The sequence below is a fragment of the Strongylocentrotus purpuratus genome, unplaced genomic scaffold (assembly GCF_000002235.5).
Source record: "Strongylocentrotus purpuratus isolate Spur 01 unplaced genomic scaffold, Spur_5.0 spur5_scaffold_17, whole genome shotgun sequence".
Taxonomy (NCBI): Eukaryota; Metazoa; Echinodermata; class Echinoidea; order Camarodonta; family Strongylocentrotidae; genus Strongylocentrotus; species Strongylocentrotus purpuratus.
In genome coordinates this window covers 6,223,266-6,236,066 of record NW_022145602.1, presented here as the reverse complement: position 1 = coordinate 6,236,066, position 12,801 = coordinate 6,223,266, and the positions used below count along the sequence as shown (strand labels likewise).

The following is a 12,801-nucleotide window of genomic DNA, read 5'->3' as shown; positions in this document are numbered from 1 at the left end:
GTTGCTCTTTCGCATTATTTGACATTTCATTAAGGAGTGTGTCATCTTGAAACGTTATCGAAAACATTTGCAGGACTATTTACTCTTTATGAAGGAATTATAGGCTATATATGTCATTAAGAATAAATTCAGACTAGATTTTCGTGTTTGAAAACTTGATCCAGCTTATAGCAGGGCCTGTGGAGCTCCGGGGAGCTGATGTTGCACGTTTCGTTACCTACTCTAAAACTTACGGCACTTGTTCACTGATGTGACCACACTTTGGATCTGTAACTCCAGCGTGGACCAAAACACACCAAAAATCATATAAAAATCTTGTTCAAGTAATGGTCATGATTAAAAAGTCATTATCTTTCTTACCTGCTTTGTTTCAATTTTCTTTCCTGTTTTGGAGACATTAGTATATACTTTTTTACAGGTTTCACAGCAAAAAGTGCATACCCACGGTGGGTTGCGGGCACACGCGCCTGCATGAAGTAAATGACTGTCATCTCAGATCCTCATTAAATTCATGCAAGTAATTCACATTATGAATTGATGATGATCATTATGGTCGCTAACTTCATGCACGTGTGCGTGCCTGCCTGAAATCCACCGTCGGTACACACTTTTATTGTGCAGCAGTTTGCCGTGAAACCTCTAAGAAAGTTTATACTAATGTCTAGAAGGTTACCTATTCCTAATCCTTAATATCAAATTAAATATCGCCTATGAATCATTTAATCCAACTAGAAAGTCACCTCTTCATAATCCTTCATTCTGTTGATAGCTTCATTTAGTTCTTTATCTTTTTTTCTCGCATCGGTCTCGGCTTGCTGGACCCTCCCCTCGGCCGCTTTCATCTCTTTCTCTTGCTCTCTCAGGGTCTCTCGCAGCTTGGTCACCATGTTCTGAAGACGCACAGTGGGAGCTGAAAGATCAATGACAGGAGGAAATATCCTAGTACAAAGTCATACAAAAACATCAAGGAGGCGCGATAATAATGATATTTAATAATATTTAATTTTTATATAGCGCTTAATACAAATGTCTCTAAGCACTTTACAAATATACTATTGGCTCAGTTGGTAGAGCAGTGGTCTCGTAATCCGACGACCCGGGTTCGAAACCAAGGCGATGCGCTAGTGCCCTTTGGTAAGGCATTAATCCTCATTATCAGGTCTCTCGGAGAAGACCTAAAGCCGTCGGTCCTCTGGTTGCTTACTAACAAGCATTTATGCTTTCTAATGGGAATTCACATATACACTCCGGGGCCCCAAATCAAATCTGTAGTATATTTTCCAAAAGAAAATCAATTCCTTCTTACGTTTAAAACTTGACTGAAGTAAAGCTCTGTCATATCCCCATAAAGTAACATTAGTTTAAAAGTCTAAATCAATTTAGCGGCTCCAGTTTGGCCCAAAGTACTAGTAGCCTGTGTAACTGTAACTGTAACTGACCTGCTCCGCTGGATGCATCATTCTTCAACATCTCCAGCTCCTCAGCCCTCTCGTCCATCTCCCTCGCCGACTCCTCAAGTTGATGTCTGAGAGCAGTTAATTGGGCCTCTTTCTGTTGCAAAGCCTGCAAATGCAGATAATACATCAAGTAATATCAGTCTCTTTCTGTCCCTGTCTGTCGGTCTCTCTCTCTGCTTGTCCATCTCGGTTTCTTTTCTTCTCTCTCTCTTTCTACCATCCATTCATCTACGTAGAACACACCTGAGATGTCAACTGAGCATCCACTTCCTACAAGGCATAAACACTTTAAAATATATGTATTATCTCTCTTCTCTCCCTCTCTTTCTCTCTCTCTCACTCCTGTTCTTTCCATCACTAACACTTTGATCCATACCTTAGCGAGAGATACGACTGAAGTCTTATCTGTATCCCACTTCTCCCCCCCCCCTTCTCTCTCTCTCTCTCTCTCTTCTCTCTCTCTTCTTTCCCCTCTCTCTCTCTCTCACTCCTGTTCTTTCCATCACTAACCCCTTGATCCATACCTTTGCGAGAGATACGACTGAAGTCTTATCTGTATCAATCCCACTTCTCCCCCCCCCCCCCACCCTCTCTCTCTCTTCTCTCTCTCTCTTCTCTCTGTCTCTTTCTCTTCTCCCCCCTCCCTCTCTCTCTCTCTCACTCCTGTTCTTTCCATCACTAACCCCCTGATCCATACCTTTGCGAGGGATACGACCGAAGTCTTATCTGTATCAATCTCACTGGCGGTGATCTGATCCTTCTGTTGATGTATGATGAGATTCAGACGGTCGATCTCCGCATCTTTCGCTTCCAGTGCAGCCTATGTGTAAAGATAATACAGTCAAACCTGGTTTAGGCACTACCTGTCTACAAAGATCATCTGTCTACAAGGACCATTTTTGAATATTTCCCTTTGAACATGGTTTCTCATTGAAACATGTACTCAACCTGTCTAAAAAGACCACTTTTCTTGTCTCCCTTGGGTGGTCTTTATCGACAGGTTTCACTGTACAATAGCCAATAGCCAAGATCATAATAATTCAATAATTGTAATAGACAGAAATTAGTAGAAGTACCATGATTTGAAAGTTACACATGGTTAGGCTTCCTTTGGGGCATTTTGCAATACATGAGGTTTGAAATGTCACAGACAAATTCACATGACAAAATATCTTTGTTCAATTTAATCACATGAAAAATTTGTGATATTTGTTTCATTTTTCCCAATATATAATTTTGCAGAAATCTGCATAATGACGCAATGTCTAATATCATATGTATTCAGGGAAAAAATTACTTTTTGGGGGCTACTTTTCAAGCTTGCTTCCATGAAAATACCATTCTTTAATTTGTTTTGCATTGAACTCTATGCAAAATTTGGGGGCTCTTTTGGGCATTTCGGGGAGCCCCCGTGTATTTTTTCCCTGTATGTATTGTAGTACATTGAAACTCCCAAATCTTCTACACACAATGATAGGTGGGCATGCCTTGTGAGTATCAACCAAGCACATGATGATCAGCAGATAATTGACTTGGAAATCAAAGCAGTCAACCACAGTAGTTCTGTTCTAGCTTTACATCATGGCCAACTGGACTGAAGGTTCTGAATGCACCAAGACCTTTAGCGATCAAATCAACCAATCAAATTGCTTGTTACATCATCTTGACAACAATGACCTTGATGTTCAATCCCATCATGGACTTAGCCAATCAGAACGATGGATATGAACAAAAATACTACCCTAGGATATCAGATCAGCCCTATAGGATATATGGATCTACATGTAAACACAGAAATGAAGTGGAGATCAATTAACCAATCACATTGCTTGTTACAAAAGTGTAAACTTCACAACAATGTCCTTGATGTTCAGTCCTGTCCCTACATTGGCCAATCACACTGAATGTTCTTGATACACTAATACCAGAAGACATAAATTCAACCAATCAGACTGCTTGTTACATACCTTCCAGACCTCCACCTTGTTATTCAGTTCAGTCATGACATCATCATCACCTTGAAGCTGATTCTGAAGCTTGTCAGATAACTCTTTGATCTGAAATGAATAAGATTTGATTTTGATTAGATTTATTGGTTTCTGCATCTTTTTTCTTTTTTTCATCATACATTTTCATGAACATAATATGGTTTGATACAATATTTTAAGTGTATATAATTTTATACAGATAATAAAACAAAATTAAACAAATATATTGAATGCATAATTAACATACATTAAATGCAGGAGGGCTACAGAAATAAGCAAAGTAGCTTGACGTGCCCGCAGCCCTCAACTTAGATACAACAATAAAAATAAAGAGTGACTTGCAGAGAAGAAAAGGAAAGGGGAGAGAACGAGCGTTGGTAATAATACAATAAATCTCATACATCTGCTGATTGAAAGACAGTGACACCAATTTCATGTACCGTAATGACTAACGATATTCCATGTTTATAATGTAAATCATTAATGACCCTGTCGGAAGTGAAAAATAAGTATATAAGTATAAGTATAATAATTTATTGTCCTTTACAGGAAATTTGTTTTCCACTGGTTACAGAGTATTACAATACAAATATATACATGAAATATTACAAGACAGTGATAAACATGAACATTATGATAAGCATACATAAAAAATGAGATAATATGTGAGTAAGCCACTGTATATATGGCAGTATGGTGGTTGAAGAGATAATATCAGATTCCATTTTACAAAATATGAAGCTAAATTATTTAATATTCATTGATTATTCCATATTAAATCTTAAAATGATAATAAATACATGAATTATTATTATTATTATTATTATTATTATTATTATTATTATTATTATTATTATTGATTACCATTTTCAATAGTATAATTAATACCGGCATCGTTATTATTGTTAAGTTTATTGATGACACATAAGTTGTAGTTACTGGCTCAAACGTTAGTAAATAGTTGGATGCAGTATTCATGGCATATACATTTATATTGATACATTACATGGTAGGTTCATAGTAATCAAACACGTTTTGCTTTGGAATTGAAAAGATGAATGGAGTCGGGGATAAAGGATCTTCGGAAACGTGCACGTTGGGTTCGTGGTGTGCACAGGCGTATTCCAGATCTGTTATAATTGAAGTGCTCATTCAGTGGGTGCGAGGGGTCATGCATTATTTGTTTTACTTTAGAAAGGGCATTTTTCTGATACAGATCTTCTATGGATGTTAGATCGGCTCCTGTGATACGTTTTGCTGCCTTTCTGGGACGTTCGAGTAGTTTCTTGGCAGCAATTTTAGCGTTTGCATAATAGCAAATTAGGTTGAAGGTTAGGACACTCTGAATTAGGGACTTAAAGAACAGTTCTATCAACTTACTATCTACTCTTAAGTTTTTCATTACCCTAATAAAGTATAGTCTCTGGTTGGCTTTCTTTTGGATGTCTACAATGTTCTTAGTCCAATCAAGTGACTTTGAGATAGTAGTACCTAAATACCTGTACTCTGTAACTTGTTCTACAGGAGTATCATTTATCAAAATCGGGGTATGATCGAAGGGGTTTCGGCGGAAATCAATTATGATCTCTTTTGTTTTAGTTACGTTTAGTATTAGGAAGTGGTCATTGCACCATTTAACAAACTCATCTATAACCTTAACGTATGGGTCTACATCTTCAGAAAGATAACCTGTGATTACAGTATCATCCGCATATTTGATGATACTGCACTCTCCTACATTACATAGACAGTCACTTGTGTAGAGGGAGAAGAGCGCGGGGGAGATGACACAGCCCTGGGGCGCCCCTGTATTTACAATTCTTGGACAGGATAAGGCGTTACCTAAGACCACTCTCTGTGGTCTGTCACTTAAAAAACTCTGTATCCACAGACTTAACTGGGGAGGGACTTCCATATCAATGAGTTTGTTTATCAGAAGGTGGGGGATAATAGTGTTGAAAGCACTAGAAAAATCCACGAAAGTGGATCTTACATAGGTCTTAGCCTTGTCTAAATGGGCATATACCTTATGTAGGTATGTTAGTACTGCATCGTCAACTCCTCTCTTACATCTGTATGCAAACTGCATGGGGTCAATGTAGGGGGAAGTGTATTCAAGAAGGTACTTCATCATGATCTTTTCGAAACATTTCATAACACTACAAGTGAGTGAAATGGGTCGAAGGTCATTAAGTTCCTTCACTTTCTTCCCTTTAGGAATTGGTTTTATCAGGGATGTTTTCCAAAGAGTCGGGATATGTCCCTTTTCCAGTGAATGGTTGAAAAGTTCATTAAATACCCCGGCTAACTGATCCCTACAAAGCTTGAGTACTTTGTTACAGATACCGTCAGGCCCTGGGGCTTTATTAGTTTTAAGTGCCCCAAAACATCGCCTAACATCATGTTCAGAGATACAAATTACATTTTCAGATTCACTTAACATTTGCCTTAGTCTGAGTGCAATTACGTCATTTTCAACTGTAAACTTTTTATCATATCTACAATAGAAGTCATTCAGTTCATCGACAAAGTCCTGTGTTATGTCAAATCCCAGAGTCTTGGGCTTTGGTTTATACCCAGTAATCACCTCCATCGTTTTCCAGGCAGCAGCAGGTTTGTTATTTCGAAAGTTATTTTCGAGCTTGTTTTTATAAGACATTTTACAAGAGTCAACTAAGCGTTTAATTTCCCTTTGTACCTCTTTGACACGCGTCTTGTTACCGTTGATGAGTGCACCATTCTTTACCTTCAGCAGGTCCCGGAGTTCCTTTGTAACCCATGGCTTATTGTTGGGAAACATTTTAAACGTTTTAAGGGGTATAATCGAGTCGACACAAAACTTGACATAACTTGTGATAGCATCAGTGGCTTCGTCTAGTGAGCTCGCTGAGTTGAACAATAGATCCCAGTCCGTACAGTCAAAGGCTGCTCGGAGTTCCTCCGTTGAGTCATCAGTCCACGCGTACCGTTGCTTAGTGACGGGTCGGCTTCTTTTCAACTTTTGCTTGTAAGCCGGTAGTAAGCGGATGTTTTGGTGATCGGACTTTCCTAGACGATGACACGGTTTTCCAACGTATGCTTTAGGAATGTTACCATAGCACTTATCTAGGGTAGCTCCATTTCTTGTTGGTATGTCAATATATTGTTCAAACGTGGGAAGTACACCATTCAAGTGACATTGGTTAAAGTCACCCATTATGAATGTAGGGGCATCAGGGGACAACGAAGCATGATGATTTACTTTAGCAGCTAGTAATTCACTGGCAATTTCAACATCAGCCCGGGGGTGAATGTAGACCACAGTAATGAATATCTGGGGAAATTCACGGGGAAGATAGAAAGGTCGGAGTCCCACTGTAATGAGTTCAATATCGGGCAGACAAACGACATCCTTGACATCCCAATTATTACACCACTTTTGGTTGATATATAGACATACGCCTCCTCCTTTGCTTTTCCCTGACTGTTCTGTTCTGTCTCCTCTTACTACATCAAAATGTGGAATATCAATAACATTGTCGGGAATGCTTTCTTTCAACCATGTTTCTGTAAATGCTAATAGACAAGAATCTCGGTATTCGTTCATGTATCTAGAAAGTGTTTCAAGTTCTTCCATCTTATTAGGCAACGAGCGTACATTCCCCAATATTATTGAAGGGAGGGCCGGTTTTGTTCCTCTCTTTCTCAGCCTTGTCCTTATTCCGCCCCTCTTACCTCTCTTACGTGGTTTGATCTCGGGTGGAAAGTCCTCATATCCGAGGGGTCGAGCATCCCCGTGGCGCCGCGTAGGTTGAGTATCTCAGTCCGTGTGTATACAAGGCTATTCAGTTGGTGTTCGACTTTCAGGGCAGAACCAGTCAAAAACACCGATGCGAGGATCAAAAATATCCAAAAGGTAGCCATGGCTAATCTCACAGTTATGGAAAACATGATGAAGGTCAAAGTGCACTCACAAAATAAGACAAAATAGTAACAAATAATCCAAAAGATGGGGAGAACAAATCCAGTGGTGGTCGCCACTGAGCGGCGCCCTAACGAGGGAAAACTCGTTTTGGTAAAGGGCCCAAAAATGATATATATGTATATCAACGGAAAGTTAATAATTCATATATTACACTGATATCTAATAATATCTAATATATGCTATTTTAGTGTCTGTCGGAGGAGTAACAGCTCTCTGAAAACTCGAAAATCAGAAGTTATCGATCTAAAAATGAGCTTTCGACTTGATGACATCATCTTATGTGGAGTACGCATAATTCATAATGACTTTGCATTAATTAAGCACAGTTGATAGCCTCAGCTATAAAGGTGAGCTAATCAGATCCAGACGTTATAACGTCACCCTAACTGCGGCACATTTGACTCCTGCTAAGTAAATGAAATTCTACTGGGTGGTATTCTTGAAAGCTGAGGAACTTTAGTCCATGGTTTAATCCCCCCGACTAAGTTTGGAATGCCAAGTGTCCATATGAACATGTTTTTGAATAATAAAATTTGACACTAAATTGAAATAAAATTTAATAACTTAATTAATAAACAACAATATAACTATGAAATACTTATGTTATCATGGTTATTTAGGGACCTATCAAATTATTCAGAAATATACTCATATGGACACTTGGCATTCCATACTTGGTCGGAGGATTAAACCATGGACTTCTTTTAAGAGCAACCTTAAATTCCATTTGTTTAATCTCGCTTTTTGAAGACAGATATTCACTCATTCTTTCATTTTGCATTTTCTTTCTAATGTAAATGTACACGATTCTTTGTCATGATGTAATGTGTTCCCTAATTTTTTTTGAAGCGCCTTGAGCATTTAATCAAAATGGATAACGGCGCTATATAAATCTCATGTAATATTATTATCATTAAAGTTAGTCCGCTTGCGAGAATACCACACAGTGTGGCTATGCTAGGTGGTGAATCCAACCATGCACTGTCCTTTACACGTATTTCATCATCCTAATAGTCACCTGTTCTTTGAGCACATCATTCTCCTGCTTAAGGCGGGTAGCTTTGGAGTCGGACTGTCCGGAGAGTTTCTTAATCTTGACGTAGTCCTCGGCAATGCTGTCCATCTCCTTAGCCGCTTCTTTCAGTTTCTGCTCCATGTCCTTTATTGTCACGGTCAGGAGCTCACTGTGATCGGTCAGATTCTGGATGGGGAGAGAGAGATGGGTCAAGTGGATGTTCATGAAGGTCAGACAGAGGTCAAAGGAAGGTCAGTGGCAGTCAGTTCTACTCAAAAGATTCATTTTCTGCTGCATGTCCTTTATATTCACGGTCAGCAGCTCACTGTGATCGGTCAGATTCTAGATGGGAAGAGAGAGAGAGAGAGAGAGAGAGATGGGTCAAAGTAGGGTCATGAAGGTCAGACAGAGGTCAAAGAAAGGCCAATGGCATTCAGTTCTACTCTAAAGATTCATTTTTTGCTCATTTCCTTTATATTCTCGGTCAGATTCTAGATGGAGAGAGAGATGGGTCAAGTGGATGTTCATAAAGGTCAGGCAGAGGTCAAAGAAAGGTTAGCAGCAGTCAGTTCTACTCAAAAGATTCACTTTCCGCTCCATTTCCTTCAAATACCTTGGTGAGGTAAGCAGATTCTGGGAGAGACGAAGGTTTATGTCAAGTAGGGGTTAAAAAAGAAAAACAAAGCATTGTTCCTCCCCTGGGACTGAATGGAATAATCCACAAACCAGTACCTACAAATTTAAACCTGGTACAATTCACTTAAAGAGAGGGGTGTTTTCAAGCCACAGAGGGGCTAAATTACCTTGATTTCTTCAAGCTGGGAGTTGATCTCCCGGTTCTTCTGCCGAATCTTATCCGAGTACTCCACATCGTCACCGCGGCGCGTCCTCAGGCTCTCACGCTGCGATTCCATCTGTTTCTGGTAATCACGCAGATCGTTACGAAGCGCATCAATCTAGAAAAAAAAATGTGGTAAATATGACTGACTTAGTAACTGTAAGCCCCATTCAGATAAGACGCAGAAAACGGAGGCATTTTTTCTTTGTATGATGACGTTAGTGTATTTAACACAGAGCTCAGTGAAAACCAGTAGACCCTTGTTACCATTAATTTCCCCGCTAAACAAAAAGCCCTAGTTTACCACTTTGTTTCTGAATGAACTTTAAATCAGAATAATAATTATAATAGGAGCAGTATATTAAAATGACATTATCCTAGCTTTTAAAACTATATACAGTCAAACTTGTCTATAGCGGCCACCCAAGGGAAACACAAAAAGTGGCCTTTGTAGACAGGTGGTCTTTGTAGACAGGTTCCTTTATTACATGTTTCAATGAGAATCCATTTTCAAGGGTACCAACAAATGTGGCCTTTGTAGACAGGTGGTCTTTGTAGACAGGTGGTCACTAAAGCAGGTTTGACTGTATTACAACCTATTCAGTAACTGTAGTGTGATTTTTTAAAATTTATTTTTTGTACACTGCAAACTGTAAGAAGGAGAGGAAGGGGGTGGGGGGGGGGGGACCAAAGCAATTTTGCACATGGACAGCCTGCATTATTAAACAGATTTCCTACACTTAACAGTATCCTTCGCCTGGGAGAGTTTGCCCTTAATATTTCATTCCCCCCCCCTCCCCCTTTAAAAGAAAAAGTTCCCCCACACCAATGCTGTTTTAAGAGCTGACAAAAACCCTAGATGCAATGGAAAAGCTTACCTCTCTTTTCATATCTCTGCTTTCCTTTTCGGTTTCCTCTAGTCTTGTGTGTAGCTGTCATAGATAAACAAATACATAAAGAAATCAACCAAATAAAATTACTATATCACCATGAATAAGGCAATAAACTATACAATGATCCATAACGAATATATTCCAAATATGATATTCCTTCTTTGGGTTAAAAAATTGATTGTGGTAACTTCTACAAAGTGAAAAATCAATGAATTACAAAGGTGAGGATTTTCATGAGACAGATGAACCTTTAACAGTGTAAGCCTATTTGGGGAAGGGCAGTTGAACTTAAGAATCGAGTTATTGTAATAATGAGACACAAATTACTTCAGGGGGTGTTTCACAAAAACTAAGATCGACTTTGAGTCAGACTTAACTATGGCAGGCCGTTCATGGTCACAAATCTACAGAATTTGAATTTGTTGATAGTTCATTATTGAAGGACAAAATATTATCTAAAGATCATCATTGAGAGACCAATGGTGAGAGCAACCAGTGACATGAATGGCCTGCCATAGTTAAGTCCAACTTAAAGTAGATCTTAGTCTTCGTGAAACACCCCCCAGGAAACATAGCAGAACATGCACAACTTCAAAAAAGTCAAAATATAGGGAATGGGATACAATCCATATTTTTGTCAGCCTTTTTTTTTTTTTTTTTTTTTTTGGGGGGGGGGGGGGGCGTTTTTGGCTTGCCATACTAAATCAATGCTTTAGAGCTAAGGTCTTAACCACCAAGATGAGTTCTGGCTCATAGATGTCTTTGCATCTTTTATTCTACAGATATTTTACTGGTGTATCTCTACCAGATACCAAATTCAATGACTTTCCATAATTTTTCATGACCAGATAAGTACCATTTTGGTATGGGTAGCAGCATCCAAGAGGCGTATGAATACCATGCCCATTGTCGGTTCAAACTGGAAGGCTGCCATACCCATACATGACCCACAGTACACCCACAATCGACTTTCATCAGGTGGGCTGTATCTAATACAGACCACCTTATATTTTTGTTAAAATCGTCTTTATTAGGTGGGCTGTATCTAATACAGACCACCTTATATTTTTGTTAAAATCGCCTTTCTTTATTATTTATTTTTCTTAATTCTTACCACTTTTTTGTTAGCAAGATAACTTGAAAATGGCTGAATCAAATAAATAAAAATTTGGCACACATATGTATAGGCATATGGACAAAACACGGTAAGGTTTTCAACCTTGACCTTGACTGATGATGTCATCTAGGCGCCATTTTGTGAAATTTTCTGAAAAACAACTCATGATCATATCTTCATAACCAAAAGGTATTTCTCATTCATATTTATCATGATCAAGGTCAATATCTGTCCAGTCAATTTCAGGTCAAAATACGCGCGCGTGCGCGTACGTCTGCGCGTCAGTGCGCGCGCAAAATTTTAAAGTGCTCAAAATCGTCTCAAATATTTTTGGCATACGTTTTAGGCCATTTTAAGCATTTCATAAAAAAATGCGCACACGCGCATGCGCGCGCGTTTTCGCGCGTTACACCATTACACAACATAAAATCGCCTTTTTTTTTTCTTTCATGTTATTTCCCATATTTTTTCGAACAATATGATACCATGTTTATTTCTTTATGACCATTGAGAACAAGATGAGCGTCCATTCAAGATAAATGTCTGTGCGCGCGAGCTCTTGTAATACATAGCATATGTGGGCAAAAACATGCCAATACAAAATCTATTCTAGCTCTTTGGGATGGAACTGGAACCCCAATTTTGTTTCATATTTTGATAGAGAATGATTCGGAAATATGATTTAATGTCTCATTTGGCTATTCAAAATATTATTATAAACATTATAAATATTATAAACATCATCATAATGGCTTTCGAACTAAAAATACGAATTTGCATATTATGAAGTCAGCATATTTATGGAAAATTTATTGTATCTCTGTAAATATTGATCGATTTTCTTCAAAATTTTGATATGTTGTAGCCAAGACAATTTTCTTTAAGCTCAATGTCACCATTTTTCATTTTGATGACGTCATTATAGTGAAAATTTCTATTAAAGGCCTCATGTCAGAAATTTCATAATTTGCGTGTTATGCCTATAGAAGGTGAATTTCGTTCACGTCATGAATCTACATGATATTGTTTTTTAAGAATTTTTAAGCAGTATCTCGCTTATTTTTGCTCTATTTTGTCTCAAATTTTAGTTGACCAGCCCACCTATACTTGTTCTAAACAAGTATTACATGTCTAGTTTATTATTTATTTTTCTTAATTCTACCCACTTTTTTGTTAACAAGATATCTTGAAAATGGTTTAATCAAATGCTTTGATATTTGGCACACATATGTATAGGCATATGGACAAAACACAGTAAGGTTTTCAACCTTGACCTTGACTGATGACGTCATCTAGGCGCCATTTTGTGAAATTTTCTGAAAATAAACTCATGATCATATCTTCATAACCAAAAGGTATTTCTCATTCATATTTATTATGATCAAGGTCAATATCAGTCCAGTCAATTTCAGGTCAAAAAACGCGCGCGTGCGCGTACGTCCGCGCGTCAATGCGCGCGCAAAATTTTTAAATGCTTAAAATCGTCTCAAATTTATTTTGCATACGTTTCAGGTCATTTTAAGCATTTT

The 12,801-nt window shown here is 38.3% G+C and overlaps 1 protein-coding gene across 5 annotated transcripts in view; it reads right to left on the bottom strand.

Annotated features, from left to right (window-relative positions):
* The window catches only part of LOC591644 (centrosomal protein of 290 kDa), a 73,858-nt gene that overhangs the window by 50,390 nt on the left and 10,667 nt on the right, over positions 1 to 12,801 (bottom strand). For 3 of the 5 annotated variants that reach the window (XM_030988565.1, XM_030988563.1, XM_030988566.1), the window contains exons 6-12: positions 10,141 to 10,194; positions 9,228 to 9,380; positions 8,428 to 8,610; positions 3,425 to 3,514; positions 2,155 to 2,277; positions 1,440 to 1,563; positions 741 to 910 (exon numbers count right to left, since the gene is read on the bottom strand). In XM_030988565.1, coding sequence (XP_030844425.1) covers positions 741 to 910; positions 1,440 to 1,563; positions 2,155 to 2,277; positions 3,425 to 3,514; positions 8,428 to 8,610; positions 9,228 to 9,380; positions 10,141 to 10,194 — 897 coding nt within the window. Of the gene's footprint in view, positions 1 to 740; positions 911 to 1,439; positions 1,564 to 1,833; positions 1,864 to 1,981; positions 2,011 to 2,154; positions 2,278 to 3,424; positions 3,515 to 8,427; positions 8,611 to 9,227; positions 9,381 to 10,140; positions 10,195 to 12,801 lie in introns of those variants that run through there. The other 2 variants (XM_030988567.1, XM_030988568.1) reach the window with 2 other exon arrangements.